The sequence below is a fragment of the Vigna unguiculata genome, chromosome 8, assembly GCF_004118075.2.
Source record: "Vigna unguiculata cultivar IT97K-499-35 chromosome 8, ASM411807v1, whole genome shotgun sequence".
Classification (NCBI taxonomy): domain Eukaryota; kingdom Viridiplantae; phylum Streptophyta; class Magnoliopsida; order Fabales; family Fabaceae; genus Vigna; species Vigna unguiculata.
Genome location: NC_040286.1, coordinates 32,991,624 through 33,010,314, shown reverse-complemented (window position 1 = coordinate 33,010,314; position 18,691 = coordinate 32,991,624). Strand labels below are relative to the sequence as shown.

General features: G+C 34.2%; 1 protein-coding gene across 5 annotated transcripts; it reads left to right on the top strand.

The window, feature by feature from the left end:
- The first annotated feature begins 8,402 nt into the window (after positions 1-8,402).
- LOC114193049 lies at positions 8,403-12,189 on the top strand. 5 transcript variants are annotated; one of them, XM_028082748.1, is made up of 5 exons: positions 8,403-8,500; positions 10,238-10,336; positions 10,437-10,687; positions 10,824-10,882; positions 11,811-12,189. In XM_028082748.1, exons 3-5 carry the CDS (start codon positions 10,468-10,470, stop codon positions 11,979-11,981), a joined length of 450 nt encoding a protein of 149 aa, XP_027938549.1. In that variant the 5' UTR covers positions 8,403-8,500; positions 10,238-10,336; positions 10,437-10,467; the 3' UTR covers positions 11,982-12,189. The 5 variants fall into 5 exon arrangements, with proteins under 5 accessions (XP_027938549.1, XP_027938548.1, XP_027938546.1 ...); XM_028082747.1 differs by having other exon boundaries at positions 8,404-8,500; positions 10,440-10,687; XM_028082745.1 differs by having other exon boundaries at positions 8,404-8,500; positions 10,238-10,687.
- Positions 12,190-18,691: the final 6,502 nt, after the last annotated feature.

The following is an 18,691-nucleotide window of genomic DNA, read 5'->3' as shown; positions in this document are numbered from 1 at the left end:
ATCTTTATTTTTATTTTTTATTACATTCTCATTGGTTGGGTTCCGACATGGTATTTTGTTTGGGCCTTGGGGGCTGGTATCAATCGCTTCAGTCACGAACATACGTCATGTGCTGCGTGCCACGTGGATCTTTCTTAACCGGTGGATTGATCGGACCGCCATCTCGTGGCGTCTGAGAGGGGTGGTTCCTGCGTCCCTTCACACATTGATTTTTACACGCAAGCATGGATGATGATGATGATAATGGCATGTGAGTGAGTTGAATAAAACGAGTCCAACAAAACTTCGTTGCGGTGGCTTTGGAAAATCTTCATTTGACTTGTATAACTGCGATTCTGTTCATCGTTACTAACTATCTGTTTTGTTTCCTAGTTTGGTAATTAAATTGATTTTTAGCTCTTAAATGGTATAATTAAACTGAATATTTAACTCCTAATAATTAACTACCGTTACATCAGTTTAAGTGAAATTTATCTTAGATTACATGTTTTAATATTCACATTAATAAGTCAATGTTTTTGGTGAAGTTAATCAAAGCAAATAGAAAATCATCATAATACATTTCCTGAGATTTAAATAGAAAATCAAAGCAAATAGAAAATCATAAAAATTTGAAGAAATAAATTATAAATGTTTTTTATATAAATCAAAGTTAAACCTCACTAATTTCACGTGAACCAAACTATTTAATAAAAATAAAGAAATATGAACATAAATGGTATTTCATCATATTCAAAACCGCACCGATCAACATCCTTAATAATAATCGCAGCTGTACGGCATGACCAAAATATACAAAAGAAATGTCAACTTACAGAACAAAGACCACGAATTTATTGGGTCAAAGTTTAATTTCATACAATTCTTTTTTTAAAAGTAAGGAAACAAAAATTGCAAGTGCTTGAGAGTAATTGGTACATTTAGAGAAAAAAATTTCATAATAATCGTAAGTGACTAATGAATTAATTAATCATTGAGCAACAATATTGGTAGTCAAAGCAGTTTCGGGGTTATTTATTATTTAAGTAAATGATTAGATAAAATATTAAATAAGAAGTGAATCTAGTTTGAAGAATGATTAACGTTATGTTTTCCGTTTTTATGAGTATTTATGGTATTTATGGCAAGTGTTAGTAAGATTGATTTGTTTTTGAACAAATTAAATAATGATTCATTTGCGTCAACGTTTTGGTTTGAAGGAGGGTTTGTTTATTTGTTATGTTATTAATTGAAGGCCCACAAAATAAGTGTGTTTGAGGCATTGGTGGAAGAAAATTCAAAATTGGAGGAATGGATATAAAATATATATATATATATATATATATATATATATATATATATATATATATATATATATATATATATATATATATATATATATATATATATATATATATATATATACACTAGTATAAACACAGGCGCTATCGCGCCTGCGTGTACGCATTTTTCGAATTATATTTATAATTGATGATATTGTAATGTTATTAAGTTAATGAACAAAATAAAAGTATATTTATAAAAATTAAAGTGAAATATATGGAGAAAATATGAAAAAAATAATTGTTGATGAATAGTATGAGAAAAAAGAAAAAGGAGATAAATAAATAGTTTTATAAAAACTTGTAAAATTAACCATTAATTTTTAAAAATTTAATAAATAATTAAATTGTAAAGGGTAAAATTGGAATTATGAAATGTGGACACAAAAGAGGGAATCCCCTTTATATATAGTTATAGATAACAAAAAGGAAACACGGAGTTGAAAAATAAAAACAAAAGAAGAAACTTCATTTGGATGTTACAAGGGTTGGTGGCACCATTTGTAACTAGATGAGATATTTATAATATATTTAGATTTCAGACGGACCATTTATGATATTTTCAGATGAACATTTAAAATAACTTTGGTTTGATTACCGTACCTATACCTATTATTCGATTAGATTAATGTTTCATAATATGAATTGGACCATTTTTGTCAATTATATTGCGTGTAGTCGTGAAAATAACCCCTTGGTCCTTTTTTTTTCTAGATATTTTGCAATAATATAAATATATCTGAATTGACTTTTCCCTTTAGAGAATATTTGAAAAGTGGAACTTCTTCGTTTTATTTTATCTTTTTTTATTGCTCGTTTAGAGAATATTCCATGATGTTGTGACGTTGATAAATGACTTTTAGACGATTAAAATTTCTTTGACAAACACAAATAGTACTAATAAGATGTGTGATATGATAAAGAAATACAAATACTATAAATAGTTAGTTGTTACGTGCTTCGAAAAGTTGGATGTTCAGAATTTCTTTACTTCATCTGCTGATTTTAATGTAAATAAAAGTTTAGCAATTATTCAAGTTTGGACATGTGGATGATAATGTAAGCTGCTCTTTCCACATATGGGCCGCCAAAAAAAGACAACGATCGATGATAATCATATTTCTTTTAAAAAATTCATATACTTAACAAAATTTATGTTCTCAATAAATTCATTTATGTCCTTCATCAAAATATAATGTACTGAGATAGTTTTGTTATATTGATTTGTTATTTGTTTATGGTGATTAGACGCTTAAAGTGCAATATTTGTTTATAAACATTCTATTACTCTAGTTAATGATGTTATTTTTTTTCGAACTTTTGATTTGGGCACATTTAATTTATACAAAGTTGGTTCTTTCCTTTTGCATGCATCCTTTAGACGGTTATCTAATCTATGATTGAGTAACTATGGTAACTACCTTTGTATCTTGCAGAACAAATATAAGGAGTAATGATTTTAGTGGCTAAGTCAATTACAAGTTATTTTGTTTTTCACTCGATATAACAACAACAAGTATGATTAAATACCTTAAACACCAACCTTTGTTATGGTATGACATCGCCAAGGTGCAAAAGTGAAGAGTCTGTAAGAACAAGAATGACATGGTATGTCTTGTTACTAAGCCGAGTTACTTACCACTAATTCCTTAGGCTTCTTCCAAGACTGATTTTTGGTTTCTTGAATTCCTGGGCTTTACAGGGAAACTAGGATTTGAAGTGGGTGCAGGGTGTGCAAATGATGGGTGTGAATTCTATGATCTTTGGTGTCATCTCTCCTGATAACTTCTTCCAATCGAGATCTTTGACTCTTTTTATAATTTTTCAAAACCTTTCTATTCATTATTTTATGCAATTTTTTGAATTGGGCTGGTAGCGGTACATGTGTTTTGGAGGAGAATTTGTTAATTTCGGTTGAGCTGGAAAACTTTTCTTCTAGAAATGATATAATGAATTAGAATTGATAACTACTTTGGATAAAATAATTTTCTTTTTTAATTATTCTATTTGTCTACCAAATTGGGGTGTTTATTGAATTGATTGTGTTAATCCCTTTCCATAACAAAGGATATTGCAGAAGTTTTTATAAAATTTTTATGATTGTTGTATGATTGCCATTAAGGTTTTTCTTTCTTATGTTGTCAGTGATCTCTTGCTTCTTTCTCTATTGTCCCATATGCATCTTTTTCCAATTTTTTTTCTTTTTTCTATTTGACTCTTGCCCATTTCTAATCTTAGATTTCATGAGTTCAGGATTTATCGTGAAATTTGTGACCCTTTTAAATGATGCAATTGAATACTGAAAGGAGATATTATTGATCTTTAGTTTTATAATGCTGATTTATTTATTTATTTTCTTAGGTGTAGCAAAATTTAAGTAATTTTCTTATAGTTTTTATTTCATTTTACTAAGTATTAAGAGCATTGGGCAATTTGATTTCAAAACTTCATTTTGTTGTTTTTTGTTTGCCGCATTGACAAATGAATTTTGCCTTGTATTTCAAATGTATTTCAGACTATCAATAATACGTTGCCTTTATTTTCATTTGCCGCTTGAGGATTTAAAAATTTGAACACTTAAAAATTTAAAAATCTTGGTGCTTGTTGTGAATTTTAGGTTTTGTTATCTTTACATTCATTATTTTCTATGCAATTATGTAGTAAGAGTCATAGTCCATTGTGTTGTTTAGACTTTTGACTCTTTTGATTTGATTATCTTCTATTCTTTTTTGTAGAGAAGACTTACTGTGAATGTATGTTGGGTCATTGACACTATGACGACAGATTATTGGACTTAATGGGTTACTTTGTTTCTTATAAATCCAAGAGTTGGTTGAAACAATTGCATTCATCCCTTTTTCAGCACACACTGCTTAGCCTTTAAGATTTCTTTTGTTGATTGCGTATCAAAAATCTTTAGTTAGGAACGGTTTACGACATGGAACCTAATATCTGAGTTTGCTCTCTATATTATTTCTCTGCATTGGTATTTTGGATTTGTTTCTTGTATTGTTAGCCAATTATTTGCAATTACGTCTCCCTTGGTTTTTGAATTACCGAACTGCATGACTTTTAAGCATGTGAGGATTGAACAACAAAGTGTTAAGAATGGCTCTGAACTCGTAATAACCTAATTTCTTAGCTTTTGAAATGTCAGCATTTGATCACAAACATTGGCATTCAACTACCATTGTTTCTCTGCAGAGGTGTTTCTATTATGCAGTTGAAATGGGGTTTGTTGTTGAAGAACTGGCCATCTTCTGTTTTTACTTTTCTTTGGTCTACGATAAGCTCATTTCACCATTTTTTTTGTGCTTGGTTTGGTTCTCACAGTGAACTCAAGTGTGGTCGTCTGTGGAAGAAATTAACTATCCTGTAAAATGGTTTGGTGATTTTGTATTGATTTGGGTGAAGTAAATGGTGTTTGCGATCAATTGATGTGGTCAGATTTTGGTGGTAAAGAGAGTTTAGTACGACTCACATTCTTATTCTTGCATATTATTTGCACTCTTCGGTACTCCAAGATCACAGTTCTATTTACTTGCTTCAGGTTGGGGTCTCACAATTTGTGATAGGATGTGGGAACTAGATGTGGGAACCAGATGCTATCTTGTTGCAGACTATTTTACTCCATCTTAGTCCCTTGCTGATTATGTTGAATCTGAAAACTTTTGCTAATACATATGTGGGCATCTGAATGAAGATCCAGACAAACTTTAGGTTTTATATTATCTTTGCGTTCATTATTTTCTTTGAAGTTATTCTTCTGTCTACTTTGGTGGAGTGGTGACAGGCACTATATGAGTACAGAGGCATTGGCATTTGTATTTTTTAGCCTTTAACTCGTTTTCAGTGATGACTAGACTTACTTTGGATGTCTGTTGGGTGATGAACGCTCCAGTGATGACTAGACTTACTTTGGATGTCTGTTGGGTGATGGACGCAATAGAGGTAGATTTTTGTTTGGAACGACTAGTCTCTCTTAATGGTTGAATAGTGGGAAGGTGTATGATTGTGCATCTCATTTTGTTGCGTTTCCATTCACTACTTTTCTTATGCGCTTGATTTGGAATGGTTGTAGCCTCTCTATTGGTTGTAGGAAGGTACTTGATCTCTAAACATTATGATCATCGAGTCTGTTATGGGAATTTCTCCGTTGGTTTTTTAATTATTGAATTTATTATCTCCTATAAAGCCAAGCACAATGAAGTGTGATGTAGATGTGCAAATTGTGCGTCGAAGTTCTGTGATATGTGAAGCTAAAGGTTTTATTTACCATCACTTTGTTGTGCTCTTTTGATTCAAATTTTACCTTGCTAATCTTGTTAGTTTGATTCTGATCTTGGTTGTGTTGATGGTGGTATGTCGACAGTGTGGGAGTTTGTCACGGGCACCACAAACTGACATTTGAGGAGGATTTGTTTGCTATGTTTTGATGAATGGAATTGTGGGATGAGTATTATTGATAAGTGTTGTTGGGCTTATATCGATAAAGATGTTTTTTCCAAAATCAAAAAGAGCGATTCGGCAAAAAAAAGAGGTATTTAATTAGCTCATTATTCTAGAAAAAAAATTGATGAAAAATTGATTAGCAAGAGCCTCTTAATGGGTTTTACTTGTTTAGAGAGAGCCTGCTAATGGGTTTTACTTGTTTTCTAGGTATATATTTATACATATAATTTCGCTTGATAATCCAATGAATCTCTATTGTTTGACCAAAAGACTTTTTTGATGGAGCAATGTCAAGTATATGTAGAATCCCGTATATCTCGTTTGATTTGATGGTTTCCTCAATTCTTGATTGTTGTTTTGACAGAAGTTCTGAGAAGAGTCAGAAGTCTTATGGATTGTCTGATTAGGATATGTCCAAGTACCAGCAGTGTACGTACTAGTTTGAAATATGTGCTGTGATTGGGGTTTACTAAACATCACAGCCCCTTTTAGGTTGGGTTCTCACTATTTGTGATAGGATGTGGAGGCAGTCGCTATCTTGATCAATCTTAGTCCCTTACTGCTTTTTTTCAATCTGAAAATGTTTTTATTTTGCTAGTTGATATGTGGGGGACGGATTTTGGAAGCAGTGGATGTAGTTCCAGGGAAACTTTAGGTTCTATTATCTTTTCATTCACTATTTTTTTTTTTGCGTGGGAGTTCTTGTAACCATGCACTTTGAGTATGAAAGGATTTGGCATTTGAAAAGTTGTGCCTTTGACTCGTTTTGCAGTGAAGACTTGCTTGCTATGGATGTCTATTGTGGAGGCAATGGCGGGAGATTATTGTTTGGAATGACACAGAAGTCTCTCATTGGTTGTAGTCTCTCTCCTTTTATTACGTTTCCATTTACTATTATTCTTATGTGGTCGATTTGGAATGGCTATAGTCTCTCGAATTGGTTGTCGGAAGGTACACGTATCAGTCAGGAGTGTTATGGTGTAGACGTGCAAATGGTGCTTGGAAATTATGTGGACTGTGAGGCTAATGGTTTTTATTTACCGGTACAGTGCTTTGTTTTCTGGATTAATTTTTAACTGGCTAAACTTGAGTGCCGTGTTTTCTAGATTAATTTTTAACTGGCTAAACTTGTTTGTTTGATTCTGATCATGGTTGTAACTTTTAATACAAGAGTACTGTTACAAACTGACATCTGATGTGTTATGGGTTTACAAAAGGCATTGTGGGATGAGCGTGGTTGACAAGTTCTGTTAGGCTTTACTCTTTGATTTGATGGTATGCTCAAATCCTTTCCATTCATTATTTTCACTATTGTTGGATTTTGGATAGGAATTGATGTATTTCTATGCATGCCTAATACTGGAGTTTCGGAGAATAATTTGTTAATTTCAGGATAAGTTTCTTGAAATGGTATGACGAATTAAGTCGACTAACAACTCTAGATAACATAATTCTTTGTTTGCTTGAATTTATTTTCAGCACACACCAAGGAGTATGACACTTCTCTTTCTTTTTGATTAGAACGGTTTTAAACAGCACCTGATGACCGATCTTAGCTTGTTATTTAGAGTGACTAAGGCTACCTTGGTTTTATGGGATCATCTTCCGTGAGTTTTGATTTAGTTGGTTGGTAAGCTGGCAGTATCATATTTCCTTATTTTCTTATGAAGAATAATGTTTCTAGAGTTGGATATAATGAAACAACGTATGTAATGTCTTTGTTGTACAAGTTTGAAATATGTGATGTGCTTGTGAGACATTTTTTAGGTATGTAATGTATTTTTAATAGGTAGTTTTATTCTTGCTTTGAACTACGTAGGTGTTATGTTAATATGATTTTTTTATTGTAACAATTGCCGTGTATAAAATTATTATGATTGATGGATTGCCTTTAATAGTTATTACACCGAAGATCCTTGTTGATGATTCTCATTATTATAATAATTTTATGGCATTTTTTTTCGTAGTTATTTTCAAAGATGTATTTTACAGTTAGATCTGCAATAGTTCTTTTCTTATGGACTCTGATTTATTTTTTATTCAATTTTTTTAAAATTATTTTTTTGTTTGTGATTTGTAATAGATGCTTAGGGTGTCACAGATATGTTTTCATTTTTACACTGTCTGGAATTCTTTTCTATTTTCTAATTTGAACCGAAGCACTCTAATTCTTTTCCTGGAAAACATTTTTTTAACTGCTTTCTTTATTAAACCTCGTAAGTCCTTCCTTGTTCTGGGTTTGATCAATCATTTTGTGTAACGTCTGTAGTCTGTTAGTCAGAATCTTTTTAAACCCTTGTTTAGTACGTTTGTTGTATATTATGATTATGATAATATGATAATTTTGTTGTATAATTTGTGTGACTACTTTTAAATTCAAAAACTTAGAATTGAAATTTTTACTTTTGTCTTTGTTATATTTTTATTTTTATTTTTATAATATTTTGAAATTCAAAATTAATTATTAAAGTATCGTTGTCTTCTGTAACATCTCCTAGGCTCATTGTGACAATTTTCCTCAGCGTACAGCTTCATGACACGCGTCCTGCATCCACGCTTTGCGCTTTCTGAACGGTTGAGATTCAACTTTGGTTATTATTATCTCTCATCTTCAAATATTCTCTAAAATGTTTCTTCTTCGCTTCTCTGTTTTTTCGCAATCCTCTTTAGATTTTTGCTCCTTTCATCTTCTTCCCCGCCCTTTCCTTGCTGTCATTTTTCTCCAGGTGCGCTTCTTTTTTTCTTGGTCTTGTATTCTGCATTTCCTTGTCTTTGCCGTATTTGTATGGTCTTTCAACTGCTTATTTTGAGTGAGTGTTTTTCTCATTTCATGCATTCTACTGCACATGTTGATTCCCTGCATTCATTTCATGGTATGATAGCATAATTTTTGACTTTATATGTTTGCAATATACTAGTACTGATTCTATTTCACGTTTTTTTTTCCTATAAATTTCTAGGGTTGTAAAATATTTATTGCTTAGTTTCAGACTTGACGTGCGTTTGGTCTTTGTTTTTTCCAGTTTTTCTTAGGTCATTTCAACTTGTTTATTTGTGATAAGCCCATATTTACCTTTATTTGTTTATATGCTATTATTAAACATGGACTGTACTGAATAGATTTAAGATTTAACAAAGAATGGAACTTAATTGAAATAAATAGAATTAAACTAAATAAAAACAATAAATGTAAGAATTAAATGACTAATGAAACCTCATTTTAAGGTATTGAATCTTCAGGATGTGTACATTTATCTGAAATGGAAAATATTTAACTAAAATGAGACATCATGGGTGTAGTCTAATAATAACCATTCTAGTACCATGGCTAAACCTGTAAAACTGACTTAAAAATATTATAAATTATGACTTAAAAGATTAGATATTCTCAAAATCTTTGAGATTAGATTTTAATTAATTTTAATATTAAAAATAGTCATGTGGATGATCAGTGATTCATTTGATTGAAAATCGAAATAAAGTTGAAGAAAATTATATTTTCAAATAACTTATTAAATAAAAACATTTACATCTTCGCTTGAATAATTTACTAAATTGTTAGTTAAATCATCAAGTAACAAAACTTCATTCTATCTGCCATAAATAAAAAATGAATTATTTTCTTACAATGGGATAAATATTTTTAAAATTTATAACCAATAAATATTTAAACTTATAATCAAATTTAAAATTTATACGGAATAATCCATCTCCATCGGTGATATGATGTTATTTCAAATTGAATCAATTTTCAGTTATGAAAATTAAATGAGTCAAATATCTTTAAGTTAATTATGTAAGAAAACTTAAGAAAAAAAATTTAGAAAATTAAAATAAGATTAAACATAACTATATTACTGTAAAATCTGAAATAATGACAAAAAATCATAAATAAGACTCACACAGGAGTCTTATTATAATAAAATAATAAAATAATATAATAAAATTATATAATAAAACTAGTAACGTGAAAAATATTTAAAAACTAGTAAGTAACGTGAAAAATATTTAAAAACTACTAACGTCAAAGATATTTAAAAACTAGTAACGGTCAAAGATATTTAAAAACTAGTAACGTCAAAGATCCCTGATACTGTTTATAGACGTTGAAAAAATCTTGAGAAGACCCAAAATTTTGTTCTTTCAGATGTCTGGATTCGAGGGTTTCGAGTAATACAGTTATTGGGAAAACTCTGTGCGACCAGAAAGATTTATTTCTTGTGTTGCACAGAATCAATTTAAATTTTAACACGATCGATGATTTTGAACTGTATGGTGTGCTTGCGGGATTGAATTATACGGTGTTTAAGGATCGATAAATGTACTTTTGTTGGTTTGAATTATATGGTGTTTAAAGATTGATCGATGTGGACTTTCGGATTGAACTATATGGTGTGCTTTTTGTTGGATTGAATTATATGGTGCTTAACTATCAATCGATGTGCTTTTGTCGGATTGAATAGTGTCGGATTGAATTATATGGTGTTTAACTATCAATCGATGGGCCAAGAGAGACTATCAGTTGTTTTATCGCAAGAATTATCATTAGATCGTGGAGGCAGGTGTATATTATTTTTCTTACAAGAATGTTTTATGTTTTATTGAGTTTCCATTTACTATTTTTCTTACGTGCTGAAGGTAGTCTCTCTCATTGTTTGTAAGAAGGTACATTTTTCAGTGATGGTGATTGTCTATGGAAGGGCAATACTTAATCGGTGAATCATCCAGACTGTTACGAGACTTCTCCATTGGTTTTTCAATTATTGTATTTGTTTATTCATCTTATCTTCTAGGTCCTTCAACTTCTTCCCAGATTGGTTTTAGTTTTCTTGAATTCACGAGCTTTGCAGGGAAACTAAGAATTGAAGGGGGTGCAGGGTGTGCAAATGGAGGGTGGAAATTCTGTGATATTGGTATCTGGCTTTGATCTTTGTATCTCAATGTTTTATTTACCAGTTCACGGATGTGTATTCTGATTTATTTTCTTAATGGGTGGACTTGTTTTGTTTGATATCATCATGCTTCTATTGATGGTTTATGGTTCAAAAGAGGCACTTAGGATGAGCATTTGGGACAAGTGCGGTTGGAATTTACTCTCTGGTTTGATGGTATGGTTTTCTTCTTGCTTTGAAAAGTTTTACTCAATTTTGACGCCTTCTCTGTATAACTTCTTGTAATTATTGAGATCTTGGACTCTTAATAATTTTTCAAGACCTCTGTATTTGTTTGAATTGGGCTGGTAATGATGTGTTTCTTACAATAGTGATAATGGAGTTTTGGAGAATTTGTTTATTTCAGTTGAGTTGGAAAACCTTTTTCTTCGATAAATGTTATAATGGGCATTTTACCATTGGTTTCTTAATTCTTCATTTTGTTTATCCATCTTAATCTCTAGGTCCTGCATCTTCCATCCATATTGATTTTATTTTTCTTGAATTCATGGGTTTTTCAGGGAAATAGTGGATGAAGATGGGGTTAAACCTTAGGTCTCATTATCTTTGCATTCATTATTTTCTTTGTCGGTGTTCTTGATATAAACTTGTGGAGTGGGATATGTCGTTCTATAGTTCATTATTTTCTTATGTCGGTGTTCTTTGCATTCATTATTTTCTTATGTCGTTCTATAGTTCCATCTTCTAGGAAGACAAGCAATGTGTGGGGTAGCATACCTTGTGAAGTATTTGATGATTATTATGTATCAAATTTTGGTGTTTGTGCTCTTTCTTTGTAAGCATGTCCTCGAGCCTGAGTTTTTGTTTGTACGACTGCTTTTCTGATTTTGAAGCACTCTTCGGTACCCAACATCACACCCTATTTACTTTTGTGGGGTCTCACTATTTGTGACAGGATATGGAGGCAGATGCTATGTTTTGTTGGCTATATTTCTCTTTCGTAGTCCCTTACTAATTCTGTTGAATCTGAAAAAGCATGTTACTTTGCTAATTGGTATGTGGGGGACAGGTTTTGGTAGCAGGTGATGGATATCCAGAGAAACTTTTGGTTCTATTATCTTTTCATTCATTATTTTATTCGCAGAGTGGAAGTTCTTGTAAACAGGCACTGTATGGGTATGAGAGGCTTTCTAATTTGTATAGTTTGCCTTTAACTCGTTTGGCAGTGAAGACTTGCAATGGATGTCTGTTGGGTTGTGGAGGCAATGGCGGTATATTATTGTTTAGAATGACCGTAGTCACTCTCATTTGTTGAATAATAGTAGGAAGGTACATGATTGTGTTTGGAATGGTTGTAGTCTCTCTATTTTTGTTACGTTTCTATTCACTGATATTCGTATGTGGTCGATTTGGAATGTGGATGTAGGAAGGTACATATATCAGTCATCGTGTTTCTATGTAAATGCAGTAGTTGATCATTGACTTGATGATTAATAGAATTTAAACCTCCCTTGATTTTTGAATTATTAAACTGCATGATTTTCTAATCAAGCTTGCTATGAGTGACTGGTTCTTTCCCTTGGTTTTATGTGTATCTACTATTTTCTCTGGGTTTTGGGTTGGTTGTTTTCCTTGCTTGTTTCTGTATCAGGAATTGTTCCAATTTTCTTACTCGGCAATTTGGAGAATTACTTATGTACTTCTTTATATTGTCTACAACTATCTCCCATATTAATTGGATATCCTTTTTATAAACAACAATGCTTTTGGAAAAGGATTTGTTTGAACTTGGGATGAACTTAGATGACTTTCAAACGAATTTCGGTCGGGGACAACGTGACCATATTTGGGCTAAGGTCGACTTGACAAAATTTCAGTCGAGATCAACTTGACAAAATTTCAGTCGAGATCGACTTGACTGGATTTGACTAAATTTCGGCCAGGGACGATTTTGCCTAATACGACCAAATTTTGGCCAGAGTCGACTTGGCCAAATATGGCCACATTTGGATCAGGGCCTCATCAGTCAAATTTTGGTCAGGGTTGACTCCACTAAATTCGTCGGTCGGAACCAAGTTGACTGAATATGACCAATTTTCAATCACAATCGACTAAGTTGAATATAGTCAAATTTCGTTTGGGACTTAGTCGACCGAATACGGCTAAATTTGGGCAAGTGCTGACTTGACCAAATTGTGGTCATGATGAACTTGGCTGAATTTGGTCAAATTTAGGTTAGGAACGACTTGCCTAAAGATGACCAAATTTCGATCGTGATCGACTCTGCCAAATACGGCCAAATTCAGGCCACGACAAACTCGGTCTAATTTTGGATGAGGCCAACACGACTGAATTTTGACTGGAGTCGACTCAATTAAATTCGGTCAATTCTCAATCGGGGCCAACTCGATTGAATTCGACCAAATTTTGACTAGAGCCATCTAGGCTTAATACAACAAAATTTTGGTCGCGGTTGTCTTGGCCGAATACGGTCAAATTTTGTCTAGGTCGACTTAGCCCAATGCAGTCAAATTTGGGTAGGGGTGAATTCAACCGAATACTTCCAAAGTTTGTTCAGGACCAGCTGGGCCCAATTTCGATCGAGACCGACTTGACAGAATTCAGCTTAATTTTGTATAGGGTCACGTCAACTCAATCAAATACGACTCAATATGGACTCGTCTATCTCAACTTTTAGCCCAACCTAACCAAAAATATAAACTGAAAATTTGGATTGGATATTTTGGAATATCCATTTTGAAAAGTTGAGACCGACAAGACCAAATTTAGTCATTTTTGATTGAGTTGGCGTGACCCTATACAAAACTTGGCTGAATTAGGGCAAATTCTGTCAAGTCGGTCCCGATCGAGATTTGACTCGGTTGGTCCTGAAAAAATTTGGAAGTATTCAACCAAATCTGTCAAATTCTTTGGTGTCATCCCTATGGACACAAATTTCGATCCACATCCATTATTTGGATCCGAAATGGATGTGGATTAGATTTTTGATAGAGCTAACACCATAAAATTTGGCAGATTTTTTGTCGAGGCCAACATGGCCAAATTTGAGCATGGGATGAACTTCGATGACTTTCGAACAAATTTTGGTCGGGGATAATGTGACCAAATTTGTAATAAGGTCGACTTGACAAAATTTCAGTCGAGGTCGACTTGACTTGATTCGACTAAATTTCGGTCAGGGCCGATTTTGTCCAATACGACCAAATTTTGGACAGAGCCGACTTGGCCAAATATGACAACATTTGGATTGACTCCACTAAATTTGTCGGTCAGGACCGACTTGACTGAATATGGTCAATTTTTGATCACAACCAACTAAGTTAAATATAGTCAAATTTCGTTCGGGACTAATCGAACGAATACGGCTAAATTTGGGCAAGTGCCGACTTGACCAAATTTTGGTCATGGTGAACTCGACTGAATTTGGCCAAATTTAGGTTGGGACCGACTCGCCTAAATATGACCAAATTTCGATCGCGATCGACTCTGCCAAATACGACCAAATTCAGGCCAGGACCAACTCGGTCAAATTTTGGATGAGGCCAACACGACCGAATTTTGACTGGAGCCGACTCGATTAAATTCGGCCAAATTTCGGTCGTGGCCGACTCAGTTTAATACGGCCAAATTTCGATCGTGATCGAGTCATTTGAATACGGCCAAATTTCACCCTAGGTCGTCTCAACATAATACGACCAAATTTGGGTTAGGGCCGACTCGGCTAATTCTCAATCGGGGCCAACTCGATTGAATTCGACCAAATTTTGACTAGAGCCATCTAGGCTTAATACAACTAAATTTTGGTCGCGGTTGTCTTGGCCAAATACGGTCAAATTTTGTCTAGGTGTCTTAGCCCAATGCAGTCAAATTTAGGTCGGGGTGAACTCAACTGAATACTTCCAAAGTTTGTCCAGAACCAGCTGGGCCCAATTTCGATAGAGACCAACTTGACAGAATTCGACCAAATTTTGTATAGGGTCACACCAACTCAATCAAATACGACTAAATTTGGACTCGTCTGTCTCAACTTTTAGCCTAACCGAATCAAAAATATAAATTGAAAATTTGAATTGGATATTTTGGATTATCCATTTTGAAAAGTTGAGACCAACTAGCCCAAATTTAGTCGTATTTGATTGAGTTGGCGTGACCCTATACAAAACTTGGCCGAATTAGGACAAATTCTGTCAAGTCGGTCCCGATCGAGATTTGACTCGGTTGGTCCTGAAAAAATTGGGAAGTATTCGGCCAAATCTGTCAAATTCTTTGGTGTCATCCTTATGGACACAAATTTCGATCCACATCCAATATTTAGATCCAAAATGGATGTGGATTAGATTTTCGATGAGCTGACACCGTAGAATTTGGCATATTTTTTGTCGAAGTCAACGAGGTCAAATTTGAGCATGAGATGAACTTGGATGACTTTCGAACGAATTTCGGTTGGGGACAACGTGACCAAATTTGGGCTAAGGTCGACTCGACAAAATTTCAGTCGAGATCGACTTGACTCGATTCGATTAAATTTTGGCCAAGGACGATTTTGCCCAATACGACCAAATTTTGTTAAGAGCCGACTTGGCCAAATATGACCACATTTGGATCAGGGCCTGATCAGTCAAATTTTGGTCAGGGTTGACTCCACTAAATTTGCCGATCGGGACCGACTTGACTGAATATGGCCAATTTTCTATTACAACCGACTATGTTGAATATAGTCAAATTTCGTTCGGGACTTAGACGATCGAATACAGCTAAATTTCGGCAAGTGCCGACTTGACCAAATTTTGGTCATGATGAACTCGGCTGAATTTTGCCAAATTTAGGTTAGAACCGACTCGCCTAAATATGACCAAATTTCGATCTTGATCGACTCTGCCAAATACGACCAAATTCAGGCCACGACAAACTCGGTCTAATTTTGGGTGAGGCCAACACGACCAAATTTTGACTGGAGCCGACTCTATTAAATTCGACCGAACTTCGGTCGTGACCGACTCAGTTGAATACGGCCAAATTTCGATCATGACCGACTCATTTGAATACGACCAAATTTCACCCTAGGTCGTCTCAGCCCGGCTGAATTTTGCCAAATTTAGGTTAGAACCGACTCGCCTAAATATGACCAAATTTCGATCTTGATCGACTCTGCCAAATACGACCAAATTCAGGCCACGACAAACTCGGTCTAATTTTGGGTGAGGCCAACACGACCAAATTTTGACTGGAGTCGACTCTATTAAATTCGACCGAACTTCGGTCGTGACCGACTCAGTTGAATACGGCCAAATTTCGATCGTGACCGACTCATTTGAATACAACCAAATTTCACCCTAGGTCGTCTCAGCCAAATACGATCAAATTTAGGTCAGGGTCGACCCGGCCAATTCTCAACCAGGGCCAACTCGATTGAATTCGACCAAATTTAGACTGGAGCTAACTAGGCTTAATACAGCCAAATTTTGGTAGCGGTTGTCTTGGTCGAATACGGTCAAATTTTATCTAGGTCGAATTTAGCCCAATGCAGTCAAATTTGGTCGGGGTGAACTCAACCGAATACTTCCAAATTTTGTCCAGCACCAGCTGGGCCCAACTTCGATCAAGACCGACTTGACAGAATTCGGCCAAATTTTGTATAGGGTCACACCAACTCAATCAAATACGACTAAATTTGGACTCGTCTGTCTCAACTTTTAGCCTAACCTAACCAAAAATATAAACTAAAAATTTGAATTGGATATTTTGGATTATCCATTTTGAAAAGTTGAGACCAACTAGCCCAAATGTAGTCGTATTTGATTGAGTTGGCGTGACCCTATACAAAACTTGGCCGAATTAGGGCAAATTCTGTCAAGTCGTTCCCGATCGAGATTTGACTCGGTTGGTCCTGAAAAAATTTGGAAGTATTCGGCCAAATCTGTCAAATTCTTTGGTGTCATCCCTATGGACACAAATTTTGATCCACATCCATTATTTGGATCCGAAATGGATGTGGATTAGATTTTCGATAGAGCTGACACCATAGAATTTGGCAGATTTTTTGTCGAGGCCAACGAAGCCAAATTTGAGCATGTGATGAACTTGGATGACTTTCGAACGAATTTCGGTCGGGGACAACGTGACCAAATTTGGGCTAAGGTCGACTCGACAAAATTTCAGTCGAGATCGACTTGACTCGATTCGATTAAATTTTGGCCAGGGCCGATTTTGTCCAATACGACCAAATTTTGTTAAGAGCCGACTTGGCCAAATATGACCACATTTGGATCAGGGCCTGATCAATCAAATTTTGGTCATGGTTGACTCCACTAAATTTGCCGGTCGGGACCAACTTGACTGAATATGGCCAATTTTCTATTACAACAGACTAATTTGAATATAGTCAAATTTCGTTCGGGACTTAGTCGACCGAATACGGCTAAATTTGGGCAAGTGCCGACTTGACCAAATTTTGGTTATGATGAACTCGGCTGAATTTGACCAAATTTAGGTTAGGACCGACTCAGCTAAATATGACAATATTTCGATCGTGGTCGACTCTGCCAAATACGACCAAATTCAGGCCAGGACCAACTCGATCAAATTTTGGATGAGGCCAACACGACCGAATTTTGACTGGAGCCAACTCTATTAAATTCGACCGAACTTCGATCGTGACCGACTCAGTTGAATACGGCCAATTTGGGCAACACGACCGAATTTCAGAATATATAACTCAAAAATATTTCAAAATATATAATCTAGAATTCAAAAACATTAAGTTATTTATTATTACTATTTTTATATTTCCTTTCTAATCACACTTTAAAAAATCTATTTTTTAATTATTTTTCCTAATGAGACAGAGGGTTGATATCAACAATTACAAATACAGGCAGTGCCTATATTAATTTTTAACACTTTATACATTTATTGTACGAGACAGCAACTTCACAAATATAGAAGTCAAGGTCAGGAGGTTTTCTTATTTGCTACATATATAAATCTCCAAATAGCTTTTCTACATTTAAGGAATTAATTTGAAACAGATAAAACAAAAGAAGTGTAAAGAGAGTGAATATCATGTTGGAAAGCTTTTAGCTCCAAAATTCACAGTATAAAGAGATTCAGAAGCATAGAGACTATACCTATAGCATTAAGGCTACTGCAAGAAACACTCACCTTGAAAGAGATGACTTTTAACTTCCATCTTTAAGCATGATTACGCTTTACCTTCTATTGACGAAGCTTTTGCATTTTCAATTATTAAGCTGCACCAAGAAAAATATTTTGTTGTATGTGTAAGAACATATTCTTTCTTATGTTCACGGTGTCATTTTTCCACTGAAGCTTTATATAGTGGCATCAAATCAGTACCTAAATGGGTTAGAGATGTTTTAGAAATTGGCTGGCATTGGTCTTGATGAACAAGTGTCCAGCATGATATCTGAATTGTGTATACTTGTACAAAATGTTCACTGGTTATGGTTTGCCACGTATCCATTTATGGTTATTCATGGCTTTGATTTTCAATCACACAGACCCACTGGATTTTATCTTTTGGACTAAACTACAAGTACAAGAATATAATTATCAATTGCTTGTTCTGGAGTTTATTAGATAAGGCAAAGTTTCTAGTTTCTCCAAGCTTTTCTTGGGTCAATTTCATTTTGATGTTTTCATTCTGGTTTTTGCTGGAAGTTTTGTAAGTCATATGGATTGAAACAGACTGATATTCGTTCTTAAGCTTTAAACCATTCGTAACTTTGACTTTGATCACATTAATGACTGAAGAATGTCACTTTTTGCTTCAAAATCTAAGGGATAAATCAGTACAGGATTATTTTCACCCAATACAATAATATACTCAATTCCCCCACTTTTTGCTTAACTAAACATCCAATGCTTATTACCATTCTACCAAACTAGCACATTTCCATATTACTTTGTGATTAAGATCCACCAAATAACTATGGAAGCCGAAAAGTCAAAAACAAATAAGAAAATTGGGAACTTGAGAGGGTG